General features: G+C 41.8%; 3 protein-coding genes across 5 annotated transcripts; 2 read left to right on the top strand and 1 right to left on the bottom strand.

The window, feature by feature from the left end:
- The first annotated feature begins 3,168 nt into the window (after nucleotides 1-3,168).
- Nucleotides 3,169-5,621, top strand: ccl25a (chemokine (C-C motif) ligand 25a). The gene is made up of 5 exons (XM_035633109.2): nucleotides 3,169-3,273; nucleotides 3,855-3,940; nucleotides 4,223-4,340; nucleotides 4,474-4,594; nucleotides 4,984-5,621. The coding sequence occupies exons 2-5, from the start codon at nucleotides 3,877-3,879 to the stop codon at nucleotides 5,011-5,013; spliced, it is 333 nt and encodes a 110-aa protein (XP_035489002.1). The 5' UTR covers nucleotides 3,169-3,273; nucleotides 3,855-3,876; the 3' UTR covers nucleotides 5,014-5,621.
- Nucleotides 5,622-7,896: 2,275 nt separating this feature from the next.
- On the bottom strand, nucleotides 7,897-11,019 carry LOC118310300 (serine/threonine-protein kinase NIM1). The gene is made up of 4 exons (XM_035633104.2): nucleotides 10,410-11,019; nucleotides 10,000-10,275; nucleotides 8,845-9,113; nucleotides 7,897-8,716 (listed from the first exon to the last, which is right to left on the bottom strand). Exons 1-4 carry the CDS (start codon nucleotides 10,495-10,497, stop codon nucleotides 7,961-7,963), a joined length of 1,389 nt encoding a protein of 462 aa, XP_035488997.2. The 5' UTR covers nucleotides 10,498-11,019; the 3' UTR covers nucleotides 7,897-7,960.
- A 41-nt stretch (nucleotides 11,020-11,060) lies between these two features.
- pnhd (pinhead) lies at nucleotides 11,061-18,556 on the top strand. Of its 3 annotated transcripts, XM_035633110.2 has the most exons (7): nucleotides 11,061-13,371; nucleotides 13,862-13,957; nucleotides 14,065-14,208; nucleotides 14,590-14,850; nucleotides 15,848-16,029; nucleotides 17,011-17,069; nucleotides 17,804-18,556. In XM_035633110.2, exons 1-7 carry the CDS (start codon nucleotides 13,320-13,322, stop codon nucleotides 17,952-17,954), a joined length of 945 nt encoding a protein of 314 aa, XP_035489003.2. In that variant the 5' UTR covers nucleotides 11,061-13,319; the 3' UTR covers nucleotides 17,955-18,556. The 3 variants fall into 3 exon arrangements, with proteins under 3 accessions (XP_035489003.2, XP_047187735.1, XP_047187734.1); XM_047331779.1 differs by having other exon boundaries at nucleotides 13,862-14,850; XM_047331778.1 differs by having other exon boundaries at nucleotides 11,061-14,850.
- Nucleotides 18,557-18,568: the final 12 nt, after the last annotated feature.

Below are 18,568 nucleotides of genomic sequence, written 5' to 3'. Positions count from 1 at the left end.
AGAAAACTTTTTCTTGCTGCAAAAAACCTGTCAACCCTTGAAAATGCAACTGTCATAAAGAGATGCTGCATTTATGATCCCGTAGTATTAATCGCAATCATTGCTTCTCTGTTTAAATAAAACTAAGACACAGAATTTATCTGCTGGACAAATACAGGACAGATACGAACACAAACTGGCCTAAACTGGCTCTTTGCCTCGTTACGTCTGATGATTAAATGACACTGAATAGAGAACATTTCTCAAGAGTTTTTTATTGCTCAACATTGAACAAATGTTTTTTTGTTTTTTTCAAACTTGAAATTTGCCATCAGGCACAACTCAGACAAGCCACAGCATGTGTCCATGCTGTCTGCCACAGAAAGCATCTCATCTGCCAGAAGAGCTTGGCTTGTACTTTGAGCCCCAACCGTTTTGTTTCTCTTTTGTATTTAACCCATAACCATAGGAAATGTCCAACGTCCACTGTATTTCAGTGAGTTACCATATGTTTCATTGGTAGCAGGCCAGGGATGTTATAATGCCTGTGATACAAACAAGTATTGCATATTTCAAAAAAAGTAGAAAAATAGCAAAAAAAATAGCAGATACCAAATTCTAGAATCCATCAGAAACTAATGAAGCCGACTTTCTGTCCTCCTTGTGTGTGATACGTGTATATTGATATGTATTGCTTTGAAGGGTTGTAAGACCACCTCAGACACACTGCAGACTTTTTTTTCCTTCAGTTGATTGTAAATAATACACAAAGATAAAAATTTAAATTTGACGGGAAGAAATACAATGGTGATTGTGATGCGAAAATTATTTGAATCATTGAATTATTTTTTGATAATTTCCATTTATGTAACATTCACTTTATAAACGGATGGTTGCATCAGAAGTGCTGTAAATGATAAATCTGTGTCAATCCTCATTAATGTAAGACGGCGCCGTCCTCATCCCTACAATAGTTTTTTTTTGGTACTGGGCGCCAAAGTAAAGTTTCTCTCACACTGATCAATGGCTTCTTGGATGTCTCCCATCACATGCTTGCAAAACGACAGCAACGTCGAGGGGATAAAACAACATATCGTTTATCTGAAAGGAATGCTGAAGGTGTTGTATCCTCGCATGGCCTCAGTCCAAGAACACTTTGCAGTGGACCATCATCTCCTGACAAATACTCATTGCCATTAATCCATCAGGATTTATCAAATAATGCAATCACAACCAGGAATTGGGATAACCACAGCCAACTCAGTCATTTTTTTCTTTCTCTTGTTGAAGTTACAGGTTGCCTTGCCAGCGAACACTCAGATCTCTTTCATGTTGTGATGGAACCTACGAGGCACAAAAAGACTGAGGCAATTTGTGAATATTACATAGTAAACCAAATGTATTTAACTGATCTAAAGCCTGGGTGGCAAAGAAATTTGCACAATCCTTCTATATGGCATAATACACAGTTGTATAGTTTCAAGAGTAGTAGTGTAGTAAACGGGTGAAGTGAGCGCCAGTGTCCTGCCGACAAAGGAAATGAAACGGGCATGTCCATGAAATGGCTCACTGGGCTCAAGCAGAACGAATGTAAGTATAAACAGTGAGCTGTGCTATCAGATGACCACTCAGGCACACAAAACTCATTAATAACTGTCACAAAGTGTTCAGCGAAAGAAGAACACATCGGTTTATTTTCACAAATTAAAAGGAAAAGTTTCGGAGGATATGCAACATGACAACGCTGACAATGTGTCTCAACTGTCTCAACTGAGGTGTGGCATTTATGGCTGAATAAAACTGTGTTGGGGACTTCCACACACAACTAAAAAAAGTAAATGCCCTTCCTACCCTTCATACTGTACATCAAGTCATGTTTTGCTGTGTGATGTACGCTGTTTATCTTTTACAACCTAAGGCTGAGGCAGAAAAAGGGACCGCAATTCATCACGGCATGCAAATAAAATTCTGCTGTATGGAAGGCAATATTGTTGATCTGGTTTGTGTCATAAGGAACAAGATTTATATCCAAATAAAGCAGAGGTAGGATTTCATGTTATCAAATGAAGCTCTGAAATGATTTTGCAGAAAGTATACTAACAGCAGGTATGATAATTCTTAGGACAAATATAGTGTTGCACGAGCCTTTTTGTTTGCAGATATAAAGAGATCTTTTATCCGAAATATTGCTTTATATCGATTTTTGCAGATGAAAGAGATTTAAAAGTATGAAAGACAAAGTATGAATTTGAATTCCTGGTGCATGTGTCTATAGTATAAGCAATACTTTCCTAATGAATGGTAGATAAACATTCATATGTACAGTGCATGCGCATATACTGTGTATAGGACATATATTGTATTATTATAATGATATAGATTTGATGTTCCTGTGTATTTTAATACCTAATAGCGAAATTCATATGGATATTAGGGAAATTAGTGAAAAATATTAATGAGAAACTGGTATGATAGTCCCCATTCGCGAAAATACTGTTAATAAGGCCAAAGATTTCTGCAGGATAAGCCTCAACAGGTGCATCTGAGCACAAACGTGTAAATGTCTGTAGGTCTGTTATCCCTTTCTGTTAAAGGCTGCTCTCAAGAGCAGGGATTTAAAAAAAAAAAGGTTTGAGAACATGGATAAGGTTTGAGAACATGTTGTGAAAGAACAAGTGCACTCAACACCTCTATTCAATAGCCATTATTGGGGTGAGAATATCGTGAGGGAATGTTCAAACATTTTACAGACCAGACTCCAATTACAACCACCTGAGGCAACGTCAAAGCTGATGCCAATGCTAGGAAAAGTCAGTTTACTGTTTCTAAATCAAAATGTGGAACAAGGAATATATGTATATAAATATATGTAATGTAATTTATCAGAGCAGAAACCTCCATCCCCACACTCATGCATGCATTTTATTTGCAAGTGAGAATGTCCAGCTTCTTGAGAATTTTGGACATGTCATTGCACAAAATTTCAAAATCTCTAATTGTAGTTATTTTGCTGGAAATATAAACATATGTATATATATATAATACATATATAAGGCTTCATATGTCTGTCATGACCTTTTCAGGGCGAAAGCTAAAAAAAATAACTCACATCTTTGTTGGCTTGAAATGGAAAAGGAAAAAAAAAAGGAAGGAAAAATGAGGTGCAAAGGTGAGTGAATTATGGAAATATGATCCCTGTCAAATAGTCCCAGAGTGCTTTAAAACAGCGCCTCGCCTGCACAAGTTGAGAGACACAAGAGGAGAGAGCTGGAAACAACACCTGGAGCGTTAGCGGTGAGTAAACGTGATCCATAAATGAACCGACACGCTACAGTCTTGGATTATTTTTAAGAACCAAATATGTCTCTATTCATTTGTGCTGGTCATCTGAATTCCATCGGATAAGATTCATGGCGACTTCTCTAATACAGTATGCAGCGCTTTTATGATCATATTTTGCAATGATATTTAACTTCCTTTTATCTTTTTGTTATTCTTTATGGGTTTTATTTAGAACTTATTAAGCCAAATTTTTCGATTCGATTTTTTTTTTTCATTTCATTTTTTCATTTATTTGTTAGTGGAAAAGAAAATCTAAAACATTTACAGACAATGGGCATGAATTACAAATGTGTTATTGTTCAAGAACCATGATTGCTTCATTCACTCAATCCCGGGCAATGGAGACAGAAAAGAGTTGTGTGTTGTAAAGATTTAAGTTTCACACACGCACAAGAAGAGCCAGTTCAAGGTTCAGGTAATCAGATGTGAACACGGAAGGTGTGGTAGGAGTGAAGGTGCAATAAAAGTGATAAGGCTGGTTGTACAAGATTGTAATTCTTTGCATCCATCTGGCTTTTTCTTTTTTTTTCCAGAGCTGCAACTACAGACTGCACCATGCGGTTCAACGTGATGATCCTCCTGCTGGGCACGTCCTGCATCTGTCTCGCACTGGCACAAGGTAAAACGGGGCCGTGGACGGACAGCTCGTTCAGCAACAGAGAGCGGTGAACTTACAGCGACTAACAGCCAGGTTCATTGTACCGGGGTGGGCCGATTTTGCCCTCACTGTGTACTGAAGGCTTTGTCCGACACGTTCATCACTCCCCGATTGTGTTCATGACAATTTGATTAACTGACTGGATTCAATGCACGCGGTCAATGTTGTACGACACATGCTGTACTGCACACATTGTGCCACATTCCTGACTTTGCTGTGCTCCCTTTTTTCCCGACCCCTCAGTGTCCTATGACGACTGCTGTCTGAAGTATGCGAAAAAAATGAGCGGCAACGCCCAAAAGCACGCGGTGAAGTACAGGCGACAGGAGCCCGATGGAGGCTGCAACATCCCTGCTGTAGTGTAGGTTCCCGCACGCACACACAACAACAACATCCCCTTCCAAAGAGACCCGACCGGCCTCTCGGACATTCTTCCACTTTGTTTGTTTTTTTGGCTGAAAATGAATACCTGTGTTGTTTCAAACATCCTTCAGCTTCACCATGAGGAAGGGGCGCGTGCTGTGCGCAGACCCCAGAGAGAAATGGGTCGCAGCACTGATGACGGCGATCGACAAAAAGGAGGCCAAAGACTATGGCAACAAACACCAACGGAGGGTGAGTAATCATTGATGATAGTTTTTGCACTACGCAACTCTCAATGCTTACAAAGCGTGTTTCTGCCAGTGCTGGGAGGGTATTTTCTTTGGTTTCCAATGTAAATCTTTGCACCTAATGTTCTACAAATACGTTTTTGCCTAAACTAATAAAGAATAAAGCAATGTGCCGCGCTACAATCGACACAAATGACTCCTTTTCAAATTTTTGCAATATGACTTGACTACACTTAAAAACACTTATTTTAGACTTGAACTACGAATAAAATGTTAAGGACCCAATTATATACAAAGGTTGATTAATTAGACAGAGATTTCCATGGAATGATGAGTGTTTGATTGTAAATTTAAACAATCATGAACTCATTTTCATGTCTTTGTTCTTCACAGCACCTCCGACCGCGGTTCCACCGAGGCTGAGGATGACAGCCTGCTGCCTCCCTCCACGCCCTCCGGCAAATCCCGTCATTAAGCAATAAGCAGTTTATGGTGTTTGACAGCCGCTGACAGGAAGGCAGTCGAGGAGGTCGGCCAAAAACCTTGTAGCATTACTTTTGCTTTCACTATGCACAAAGATAGGGGTCAAAGGCTGGTGCAGAATCACAATAGCACTTTGTTGTTCTGGGGTTGGACTGCTGATCGAGTGGTCACCACACTTTACATATGTAGATATATATCTATATCTATCTTTAGATATAGATATAGATATATAAACATTCAACAGCTGCTTCGTTGAAAACATATTTGAGAGCGTTTTCTTGCCCAAGACATTGGATATTCAAATAGCAGTCTAATCAAACTAATGGTGATGGAGTGTAAATACAACTAATAATAATTCAAACAGTTCTTGCATGATTTACCCATATGTCCATCAAATTGTGTATATGCAAAGCATAATTGTTAAATGTAAATTAGATTCTGCAATGTGTGTCATAAGAAAGGAGAAGCTCATGTCTTATTTTCTACATTATTTTCTTGGTTGTTGTGTTCAACCAAAAGCATTATTACAATAAACATGTTTAAAATTTCATATAAATGTCTTCATATTCTTTGTTACTTGAACTTTTCCTTGAAAAAAATAAAGGGACATTATGCAGGATGTTTCTCTTCTTCCTCATACTGATACATGAGTTTGGAGAAAATGAAGGGTTCTCACATCATATGGTGTAAGCAGCGTTCAAGAACATGTAGATGTGACTGCACATGTAGTCTCAAGGTGTATTTGATTCTCCCACGTTACCTGATACTAAACATGACAGTAGTAGATATGCAAGTACTCTCAGTGATTCTGCTGCAGTACAACACAACTCTGAGCTCATTCTTGATATCTAGGCAGTCATTTATAATAAAGCGAGAGTTGAAGTGACACATTCTCCACTTTATCAACTCTGGATTGCTTTTTCACATACTGCTATAATTTTTTGTTGTTGCTATAATCTCACTCACTTTAAACTCCTGTTCTTGAGCTGTTCTCAAAATCCTGGGATCCATGCAGTTATAAACTTTGTGCTCTGAAGTTGTGTTTAGCATATTTATTAAAATTGTTTTATTTATTTATTTTTCCTACTTATTGTCTGATGTGTTCCTCCCCCACTGTGACCCTGAACAGGGTAAACAGATACAACAAATGGAACTGTGAATATTTCTCATTACTGCTACAGTCATTTTCTTTTCCTTTCATCATATCATGTGGTGAAATAACTTTAAAACGTCACCAGCCATTTGGACTTGGCTGTGCAGTGGTTGTGCTTTGCACAGGATGCACGGCTAATTAACTCGAACAATGGAACACATTAAATCAGTCAAATTGCCCAAATTTGAAAGATCCATTCCATTGTGGAGAAAATGATCTGCAGAGAGAAAGAAGTCGCCCGTAAATTCTTCAAAGTGAGTATCTGTGAATGTGGCGCTCTGATTTACAACCAGCGGCGTCTATGAGCGTTACCCATTCATCTCTAAGGGCTTTTCACGAGAGCTGCAGGGGCATGCAGCAGATCATATCTCTCTGTGATTAATGTGGTGTTTGACTTTGCTTGACTGTGGACACTGATGACTTCCACACATCGACGCCTTGCGGAGGCTTCGTCTCGCAAAACTGCAAACTGCCCCTAAGAGCAAAATTGTCGAGCATTAATACATTTGCGCGTTAAAGTTGGTTGATTAAAAAAACAGATGTGAGCACATTGTCTAAGCCCATCTACAGGCGAGTGAGAGGTAAGCGTGGTCATTGTTGGAAAAAGTTTTTACAGAACTGTACATTACAGATGGACATCCGGAATTCCACTGAGCTTGAGTAATAGACGCAGCACCGTCGGTGGAATCTGGTAACAGCTTGATAGGGATTTCGGGAGACTCAGTTTTTTCTTGTGTATACCAAAACAATGGTGACAAATGAACTACGAACTTTTGCATGCTGGGATAGAGAGAGAGTGGCTGGACGGCATCATGAGCAGAGATTCTATAAAGGGGGAAAGGAAAGTATGAGACTGGAAAACAAAATAGAGAAAAATCCATTTATACCCAAAACAAATGTGATGAATAAAAGGGTAACGGGATGTTTGAACACGAAGCAGAGAAAATGAGGTTATAACATGTTGGAGCAAGCTTCAAAAAGATAAATTATAGCCATAGAAGCCACAGCACGGGCTTGTTTCCCATCGTTGTATCGCTTTTATCCTTTCACAATGTAAAAATCTTCATGTCAACATAAATCGGTGAAAATTTTGGCTCCTGGAGAGGGCAATAAAAACAGAAAGCTGCCGTAAAACACAGCGCATCACAAAGTTGCTTGGATATTACTTTATATTTATTATTTTCGTATGCTCATATCAAAGCAACTACTTTCTTTCACATTGAGCGGTGAACTGTATTTGCAGAATCATGAAATAAAAATCATTGTTTGCCGTGCTATAGTCGCCTATGCCAACATGTGCCAAATATTTATTAGCACTATGTATGCAGCACTGTATGTTTAATAGAAATTGATAATAATTTTTTCTTAAATGTCTTTATTAAAAGAGTTGCAGGCTTTTAACATTCAGTTTACTGTGTATGCTGTAGGTTTCAGGACATCTCCTGAGAATAAATACAAAAAATATTAATAATTGCATATATACATAGGTATTTACAAATGTAATCAAATTGAAATAACTATACATAAAACATTCACAATTAAGCCCAAAAAAAGGAACTAATATTCATGCATTTTTTAATGTAAACTTAAATAGAATCTACAACCAAGTCCAGTTGATCCTGATTCAACTTCCACTCTTAACACACAGATACTGTTTCAACTTCTCATCCAACTCTTTGGAAGTAGGTCAATAAGCACATGCTCCAAAATGTTGAACGATTCTTTAGAGAGAAACTACATGATGATGCAGACAACAGAGTGGCGCTTGTTCAACAGTCCGTCCGAGCCCGCCCTCCATCTGAGTCTGCCCTGGGACTCTTTGGCGGATGACTGGCTGTAGCCCACGGCCGCCACACATCTCCTCTTTTGAATGCGATGCAGCACAATCCGGTAAGTCCCAGTGACAGGACTTCGTAGGTCCAAGCTGTGGTTGAGTAGATGGGCCCTGGTGATGCCAAGATCCTCCAGCGCCGCCTTCACACTCAGTTCCTCTGAGCTGAGGTGGCAGGTGGGCTCGACCAGATGGGAGGGTGTGGGGCTAAAAGAAGGATAAGCCTGGGGGTACTCGACGCCTCTCATCCAGTCACTGCACATGATCTGTGCCATAGTGAGGCGGTCCACAGGCACCGGCCTCAGGAGGCCCTTGATGACCACCTGGCATGATACAGGTACGTAGGAGGGGATGGAGTAAGAGCCCTGCAGGATACAACATCTAAGCCTGCCCGTGTTGGTAGCTCTGAATGGCATGGTGGCAGTCATCATGAAGTAAAGCAAGACACCCAGCGCCCACACGTCTGCATGTTGACCGTTATAACCTTTCTCTCTGAACAGCTCGGGGGCCGCGTACGGCGGCGAGCCGCAGAACGTGTGAAGGACATCGCCGGGGCCGCATAACGTGCCGAAGCCAAAGTCGCCCACTTTAATGCAGTAAGAGTTGGTGTAGAAGACGTTCTCGGCCTTCAGGTCCCTGTGGACAATATCATTATCGTGCTGGAAAAAGGAGAAAGCAGGGGGAGGTTTGAGGTTGTTATACTTACATTTAGTTGAACTCTAGAGCTCTCCCTGCACAGCTCATTTAAAAGAATTGAAAATGCACCTACAGGCCTCTGTTGACTCACCATATGTTTGACTGCAGACAGCACCTGTGAAAACACCAGCTTGCTCTCCAGGTTCGACAGGCGCCCCCTAGTGCTGATATGGGAGAACAGCTCTCCTCCGCTGGCGTACTCCATCACCAGGTGGAGCCGCTTGAAGGTCTCCACCACCTCGAACAGCCGCACGACGTTGGGATGAGCCAGCTTCTCCATGCACGAGATCTCAGAGGCAAAGAGCGCCTGTGAGCGTTTGTCCAGACGCACCTTGTCCAGGATTTTGACCGCCACTCTCTCTGTTGGATGGAGAAAGACACGGGCAAAGGCAGTGAGGCAACAAGGAATATACACATATTCTTCTTCTATTCATTTTTTACTTTGTCACTCCTTAGGTTGTGAATGATCTATTTCCAGTCCCTCTTTAATATTTTGAAGTACACTTTCATCGTCATATTCACAATGTGCTGCTATTAGTATTATCACCATGACGTGACCTGTTGTCTGCTGACATCTACATTAGAATGACCCAGACTGACCCAGTCTCTTCTTAGTCTGGAGTCAGCACATTCATTTTAAACTGAGGATAAGTTAGTTGATGGTATACATACTGTACATTCTTATACAAATCTCTTGAAAATTACAAAGCCAAGTGTTGGCTGTGCAGGCAGAACTATTCCTCTGTGCCATATAGATAATACAAACAAAACAAAACAACGAGAACACATAAATGAGCCACACTGTCTATTTATTATTACGGACATATGAACTGATTTATTTTGAGTTCATCCAACATACACTGTTGAGGAATACTCACCGGAGCACCAAATTTGCAGAATGTTTTCTATTTGTGTAACATTTCCTAAAAACTACAGTTTTACGACACTATTTTCGTGAAAATGAAATTATACCTTCCTGACCTGATTTTTAAGGTGAGTAAAATATAGAATAAGTCGCTCTGGGTCTGATGATTTGTTAACAATAAGACAGATATAGAATATTGTTGCCTTTGTCCTTTAATCTTAAGGAGTTAATGGTAAACATAACTGCTCCACATGGAACAGAAGAACAAATTGTGAAGCTTGAACATTGTTGTCATGACCAATTCAATCCTTGTAACCAAATGTGTTTTCATCTACAGCCACGTGTCCTAACTGACCACTGGAGCTGTGAAAGAAACCTCACCTTTAGTCAGGTCGTGTATCCCCAATCTAACCTGGGAGAAGTTGCCACAACCAATCTGCCCTCTCAGCTCGTAGAGCCCCACCCGCCGTCCAAATGTCAGATCGTCCATCACTCTCTCTGAATGGCTCATGTCGTAGAAGGCCTTCCCAAAAGCCGTGCGCCGCATCGCCTCCTGCTCCTCCGTCGTGTTCTCCTGGGTCTCCAGCGTTTTCCCCACCTTTGCGGACAACAGGGTGACGACCCCCCCCTGAGGCGGAGTGCTCTTCAAGTGCGTCCCTGAGGCGGAGAAAATGATCAAGTCGGTGTCATAATTGACACATTTATTTTTATAGCATTATATTGGACACCAATAAAGAGCCCCCGAAGCATAAGATCCTACAATTTAAATTCAGAGATGTGTCTGTACTCACATGTTTTGCCTTTTATGTTCCTCTTGCTCCTCTCCGTGTTGACGCTGTTATTTCTCTTGCGCGAATACATGATTGCTGTTCCAGGCATCGGAGATTTCCGCACTTTCCTTCACAATCTTTGAAGATCTTTCGCAAACTGACGGAAATATAACAAATGTCCACGTGCTGTTGTGGCACCACTGCGTCGCAGTGTGGTCTCCCGGTGTACAATCCAGAACTAGCGCCCTGTAATCCCGGAGTGTTGGACTCCGGCGACTCAGAGAGACGACAGACAGGCTTTACACAGACACGCTTCTTTAACCCCCGTAGACTTGACCATGGCGCCTGATACAGGTGCGTTAACGGGACACTGATGGGATTACTTATGTGTTCTGCTTATGACCATCATTATAGTTAGTTAGGGGTCAACGGACTTGGGAAAGGTTATGAATGCAGTCCAACTAGTCCCGTCGCCTGGGGTGGGGTGGGGGGGATCGATCCTGTGGCAGAAAAACTTTCAATGAAGACAGTTTGGTTACTTTTTTTACACATTATATAACTTTTCAAATATGTTTTTTTTTTTCACCGTAAGCACTGCGTATAGCAATTCAAACTCTTTTTGTTGTTTCTTTTTTTTGGGGGGGGGGGGGGGGGGGGGGGGGGGGGGGGGGGGTGCTGTTACAAAATCAAAACAAACCAAAAAGAAAAACAATGCTATTTTGCTCTCATATCCTAAACCGAAACCTTTGTGGCCTTGTGACCCAGTGACCCAGATACGGACAATGAGACCAGGCCGACACGAGACTGCAGAGACACGTGGATGTCCCCCCCCACCCCCACCCCCCCGTCGCTCCCATCAACCTCTGCCGCCCAGACTGGACACAGGGATTGTGCTGCAGTCATCATACATAGGATGCATGCTCATGACATGAGTCATGGTAATCCAATCACAACCCCTGTGATTATCTCAGCACAATGCAGTGTTGAGTTTAAGTCCTCCGATGAGCGGAGAGAGAGAGAGACACAGAGAGAGAGAGAGAGAGAGAGAGAGAGAGAGAGAGAGAGAGAGAGAGAGAGAGAGAGAGTAGCTGCCTTCATACAGGTGTGTTTTTCCGGAGCAAAATTAAAGATATGCAATATTGGAGGCGAGTAACAGAATGAGTCACAGAGAGTCAGTGTCCATCTTTAAGAGGACTAATGGATGAAAAGATGAAAATGTTAAAGATAAAATGGACCCAGCATATTTTGTTGAACTTCATTTAATTGACAGCGAATGACACAAAGAGAGAATTTTTTTGAGGCCAGCATAAAATCAATAAACCAAATGGCGATTAAAGCATCTAAAATGACCTTTAAAATTTTTTCTACAATTTAAAAAAAGTTCAAAATTAAAAACAACCCAGCAGTGTGGAGGCCTGAGGTTTATTCTTGAACTGAAGTGTTTTGCAGATGTTCTTTTTCAAATTTGAAGAATTTTTCTACAATTGTGTGACAACTGGTCAAACTTAATCTGCTGAAGAAGATCATGTGACAAAAACGAAAGCAGCAGAACAGCTACCGATGTTTGTCAGCAACACAGCATTTCATTTCCTGTGAGTTGAGAGTCTTATTATCAAACTCACAAAGTTTATTCTGTGGTGACTTTCAAACTTGATAACCTGTGACCCCTGATGACCTCTGGTATACAGCTGCATACAGACTGAATGACAAAGCCTCAGTCTAATTTTTATTTTACTTAAGAACATGTTTGACCCTTCCTTGCCCTTTAAGGCCCAAAACCTGCGAGTTGTGATCATTTTCATTGCGTTTTTGGTCTATTATCAACATATCATACGATCTACATAATTAAATCATGTAATTACTATGTCTGAATCTGGGGTTTACCCACGGTTATGATGGAGGTTCAATAAGATTTGTCGTAGCTTAATGAAAGGAATCAACAATTGAAACCGCCGAGGGCATCACCTTAATCAAGGTGTCTGAGTGCCGACGGCTCTCTGAACGATGATCCGTTGATCCCGGGGGAAAATGAGGGGATCACATCACCACTTCAAAGAAGGACTAACACCTTATTAAGGGTACGAATGGAAAATCAGCAAATTCGCCGACATCGCAAACTTCTTCCTTGTGATTCGGGTGGAGTATCGTGTGATGTGAAAAAAGGAACAAAACTGTGTATTTAGATTGGCCCTGTTAGACTTATAAATGATAAAAACACCAGGTTGTTCTTGACCCTTTGCCTGCATTCTGTGTTCTTTGTCAAGTTTCCATTTGACCTGAGTAGATATCATAAATTCACAGTCGCGTACATGTCTGGGAAGCCGTCTGACTATACAGTATCTTCATTTTGGGTCTCAATCGTTCCACTATCTCTGGAGAAAAAGGGAGAGGCCTTTTAGATTTGAAGGGCAGCTCTTCGGGGTCTGGCCATTTGGTGCCATGTTGAATAAACACAAAGGTGCCGGAGTTTTCGGCAGGCCCCCACGCTGATCCTGTTTATGTGTTTGGGCCGGGTTTTGTTTTAAGTCAGAGGTGCCAAACACCTTCCCCCTGAGATAAAAGATGATTAATGCCTTTGAATGAGCGACACTTTAATGGCTCGAGGCTACTTAAGCACTTCATTAGGCTGAGCTCAGGCCCGGTCGACACACTCGAGCCGCTGGGTCCTCTGGCAGCAGAAACAAGGAGAGCTGCAGCGGTTCCCTTTGAAGTGGCCCCTGCTTGTAAGGAACACCATCCCGCCAGGCTTTCAGCATGGAAATTTGATTAGCTCTCACTTTTCTTTGAGACGCCACACCACTCTGAGACCTGTTTTTTTTTTTGGGGTGACATTTGGGGCCCGAAGCTCGATCCCGTATAAGTATCAGAGGCGTCGCTGAGCCGAGGGACACTCGGGATCTGGCAGCTGAGGAGCAGATTCGGACCAAAGCCATGGAAGTGACCTGGTCGTTCCTTGTCCTCCTGTGCGCCCTCCACCTGACCTGTAAGTACTGTTTGCTTTTGCTCTACTCTACTGTCGCTGTGACACGAAGCGTCTCTGAACTCGCTGGATTAAGAGCGGCCTGCTCAAATATACCCGCTAATCCCTTGTTATGTGATTTAACAATGAGGGGTGGGAGAGGATGTGTTGCTGGAAGAAGTGTGTGTGTTGTGTTCACATGTATTGCTGCAACTGCAGCAGTGAGGTCAAATTACTATAACTACAGACTGAAGGTTTTTTTTGTCCTCTTGCAAATCAAAAATGTATATTTCCAGATGAACTGGAATATATTTTTATGATTTTCCCAGGAAGCTCTTATAACAAATACTAATATTAGGGTTGTTTTTTTTCTAATGACCCTGAAGAAAATAGATTCCTGCTCACTCACATTTTGTCTTTGACACTAAATATTAAACTTTAACTAAATATCTTACTTGATACCATTTTAGGTCGCTGACGGCACTAATGTGTGTTTGTGTTTGTGTTTTTCTAGTGACCGGGGTGTTGGCCAAACACATTGATCACAGGAACCTGTTCACACAGAGAATGTGCTGCAAGAGACAGAGCCACTTTGTGTACATTGGACAAGGTAAAGCGCGACAACTCTAGCATTATGTCTTTTCATAATTTACGTATCTATCTGTCTATCTAATCACTTGTTCCCCTCTCTCTCTCTCTCTCTCTCTCTCTCGTCAGACATCTCTGGGAGTCCAGTCAGTGTTGACATGGGAACGTGCAGGTCGCACTGTGGGGGAGCATCCAGGCCTCCTCACGAAACAGGGCAGCAGGACTATTCAAAATATTCCTCAATGCTGGAATTTCTCAGGAGCAAAAAAGTAAGTGACGTTTCCCAACACGGCCACTAGGGCGCGCTGTAACTCCCCGTGGTTATCTATTAGGACCACTCTGACATGGAGGAGGTCTGCGTAAAAGCATTAAAACAGCATGTTTGGCACAATCTCAGTGTTACTGTAATAGATATATACACACATACATATATATATGTGTGTGTGTGTGTGTGTGTGTGTATAAATAAATGCTATTTTTTTGTATTTTGGCATAAACATCACAAAGTGAAAGATAAACCATTAAGCGCATCCGAAATAATTTGCGCCACTTTTACGCGCAGACGAACAAGTTCAGACGTGTTTGACCTAAACTATTCTCCACTTTTCCCAACCGCCTCACAAAAGACGGGGGCCCGGGGACCCGCCGCCGCAGAGCGCGCGGAGCCGCCGCACCAGCTGCTGCACCAGCGGCCCTCGTGCGGCGCCAACCAGGTGTGCGCGCCGACCGCGATGCGCGTGGAGCGGGTGCTGCTGCTGGAGGGGCCCCGGGAGGTGGAGGTGGTCGAGGAGTGCGACTGTGAGGTCAAGCTGAGCCAGTGTCTCCGCGTCCCCGCGCTCAGGACCTACTACTCCGAGACCCCGTACGAGACGGTCGTCGACGTGGGAGGATGCTCCCGGTCCAAGGGCTCCCCAGGTGTGTGTGTGTGTGTGTGTGTGAGGTAGATTCATCCGGCCTAAAACGCCAATAAACAAAAAAGGAAGTTGTGCTCATCTGAGGACAGCTGGTTATCGAATGCCAAATTATCAATTTAGAAATGGAAAGATTATTATGATACATTACATTACCTTGAAACATAAATAGGTCACTCAATATGTCATTCATATATATATATATATATATATATATATATATATATATATATATATATATATATATATATATATATATATATATATATATATATAAACAGTCACAGATTCTATATTGTTTTAAAGATGACTATGTTGGTACAGTCTCACAATTCGCAAAATTAAGTCAAATATGACAGGATACATAAAGATTTTTTTTATTTAGAAGTTATATTGGCTTACTTTACTTTACTGTGAAGTATTTTATTTGTTTTGCATATCATTGTAACAGGGCACAATGTAAATATCTTGTTAATGTCTTACAGGACATTATGTTTGTGTTTTTGCCAAAAAAAATAATAATCTCAAATCCATGTATGGTACATTTTAGTCAAAACACAAACATAATGTACTGCAAGACATTTACAAGATATTTACATTCTAGTACAGTATAAGATACACTACAGGCCCTAAATTGATTGACTGCTATGGGATTTATAACTTTTCATATATTCTGACAAAGTTCAGGCTCAAACTCTAACATTTTGGCAAAAAAAGCTACATTAACATAAACAGTTGAAGGGTTTGTTTTTAAAATTAAAAAGAACTTTGACCACACCCTTATGAAAATATAAAACCCCTTTTCACCTCAGTGTTCAGAAAGTACCAATGTAAACAACCTCTTAACAGCGTCAAAATACGTCATGTCAATAAGTTATTGTCTCGTGCATTGCAGGAGCTGCTCTTCGGACTATCTGTTTGTTTAGACTTCTATCACAAATCATAATTGAGCTGTTCTTCCGGCGTATGAATCTCACATTTCCTTTAACAATCATTCCCAGAGGGATTCTCCTGTGTCCCCACCAAGTTCGACTCAGCTCTGGTGGAAACCCCGAACAAAGTGGATCTCATCCAGACCGTGGTGACCTGCGAGCTGAAGGAGAGCTGCTACAGGGTCCCGTACGTGGAGTACTACTATGAAATAGTCCACCATGCCGATGGAGTCAAAGAAGAGAGGCTAAAAGTAAGTGTTTCTACATATCTCCATCCACAGCTCTTACCCCAAACCTCATTTTCTTCTTTGATTAGCACGGCATACTTAACACCAGAGCAGCGATTCCATTTGCGATGCCACTTTCACACATCGCCTTTGTGACCGAGTTGAGAGGAAACGGGGGGTTCGAGTTTGCCGCCAGACGGTTAATGAAGTATCTCCATTCATCGGACAGGCGTGGAAGACGGCAATTAATCAAACTGACCCGCCGGCCAGTGGCTGGCACCGCACATCCTGGTGTGAAGGACTTCAGGATGTGTGGCGTGATTATTCATGCGCAGCCCGCAGCAATACACATCGCAGACTGGCAGGTTTCAATCCAATAGAAAAAACAGGGCAGGGATTTCTGCCACTTGGTTCGAGGAAAGGAAAAATAGTCTGCAGCGGTCGAAAAAGAACAACTTGATAGTGAAACCAACACATTTCACTTTGTCATGGCGAAAAAAATACATTTCAAAGGAAGTTTTTGTTCATTTGGGACACTAAACTTAACCCAATAGCCTGCCAGGTTGACTTGAAATACAGTCAACATTGGCAATGTTGGGTAGTCGCTACCCAAATGTCCCCGTTGTGCGACGAATAAAGGATTATGTCATCTAAAACAGCAACCAAACTTAAATTCAGACATATTATTCTCCGCACAGCGGTTTAAACCATTCGACAATGAGATAATGTTAGAAATTGTTATAATGTTGGTTTACTTTTGAATTAAATAAATGTGTTGCCGGAGGATTCAAGTTGAATTGCTCTCTCGCCCCAGCGCCGGTCATCTGCTGTGTCTTCAGCACCAGAGGTGTGAGCAGCTAGCGCAAACACAAATGGCCCACGCAGGTGTCGAATCAAAGCAGTCGACGGTGCGGAGCAGCAGCTGGCCCCCGGCTCCACTGGGTCAATATTTGTGTCCAGCTGTGAGCTCATTGCCTCTTCTCTGTGTTGCTAATTTCTCCGCAGGAAATAGATGTGGGCAGATGTTTGGGAGGCTGCACTACAGGAAACCGATGCCTTCTCAGGTAAGTATGAAGGCAGCTGCCTGACACACACACACACACACACACACACACACACACACACACACACACACACACACACACACACACACCTCCCGCCCTGCCCTTCTCATAACAATTGCCTGTGAGCTCTGACACCTTCGGAGCCCAGCATGTTGGCCTTCTTAGCTCTCTCTCCAACATTCTGCTTTTATTTTTCAAATCGTGGCAGACTTATAACAAGTGTGGCTCTCAGTCTAGAAGGGAAAGGTCCACTTTCCAGATTCGTAGGACTTGGATTTGTGTGGCCTGACGAGGCGTAACTCTGCACAAATGACAATGCAAGTCCTGACCTAATGCACGTCTCAAAGGGAATCACTTAATCATTCGAAATCCCTTGTTTTTCCAGCGGTAGCAGCATTAGTTTTGTCATCACAATCATTATTTCTTCGCTAAAGTTTACACAGGAATAATCCCAGTTGAAACTTAAAATAAGAACTTCAATCAGTTCGTAAATTTCCATGGGATGAATAAAGTTCTATCTTATCTTGTCAATCAAATCAATGGAAAGACCAATATGGCACAATGAAAATAGGACGAGACAAACTTTGTTGCGGTACTGACGACAGGCTAAAGACTAAAAAGATTTGTCCAGTTTAAAAAAAACAACAATGTTCTGGGAGACACACGGCACAACGGGAGGTTGTTTGATGCAGTGGAAATGATTTGAATCTTGCCCCTCTTTATTTCTTCTGCAGGAGCCCATCTAATCCTGAACTCTGCCACTTATGGGCCGAGAGACAGTCCAGCTCCTGTGTTCCTCAAGGCTACGAGAGCCAAAGCTTCCTCAACCAGCACGGGCTGCTGCGCACCGTCCTCTCCATCACTTCCTGCCTTTGCCAAAACTGAACGCTGTGCCCTCTAGTGGGACAACAACCTCCAAGAGCCGTGGGCTTCCAATGTCGGATCCACGGTGGCTGCAGCCCACTGACCGAAACCAATACTGTGTCATTCATCCGAGACGTTTCTACTCTAAAGTATTATTGTATTATATGTAAATATATGTAAAAATGATAATTTGTAAATAAATTTAATACCACAGCAATAATGTGAATTTTCATTCGACCACTGTGGAAAACATTTTACACAAACTGCTAATGAAACATTTCATGTGCTGGAAAGGTGTCACAGGCAGCTTAGGTCACCAAGAAAGTAGATGACACTTTACATTTTACAGCAAAACAATAGTGCAGTGGTCCACCTTTGATGATATATACATATATATATATAACTTTAATATAGTATATTAGTATAAAACGTATTGTTTAAGTGGAACAAAAACAAACCTTTCGAGCAAAACAAAAACTCTGCAGACCTGAAATATAATGTTTTAGATTTTAACACATTCTATAAATCAATGGAATCTGAAAAGAAGTTTGAATAAGTACCATGGTCAACCGACCAAAATACAGCTTTTGGAACAACACTGAAAAGGAACACGTGAAAGACAAACCAACCTTTCG

This window comes from Scophthalmus maximus, chromosome 5, assembly GCF_022379125.1.
Source record: "Scophthalmus maximus strain ysfricsl-2021 chromosome 5, ASM2237912v1, whole genome shotgun sequence".
Taxonomy (NCBI): Eukaryota; Metazoa; Chordata; class Actinopteri; order Pleuronectiformes; family Scophthalmidae; genus Scophthalmus; species Scophthalmus maximus.
This window is presented reverse-complemented; position numbering and strand designations above follow the sequence as displayed.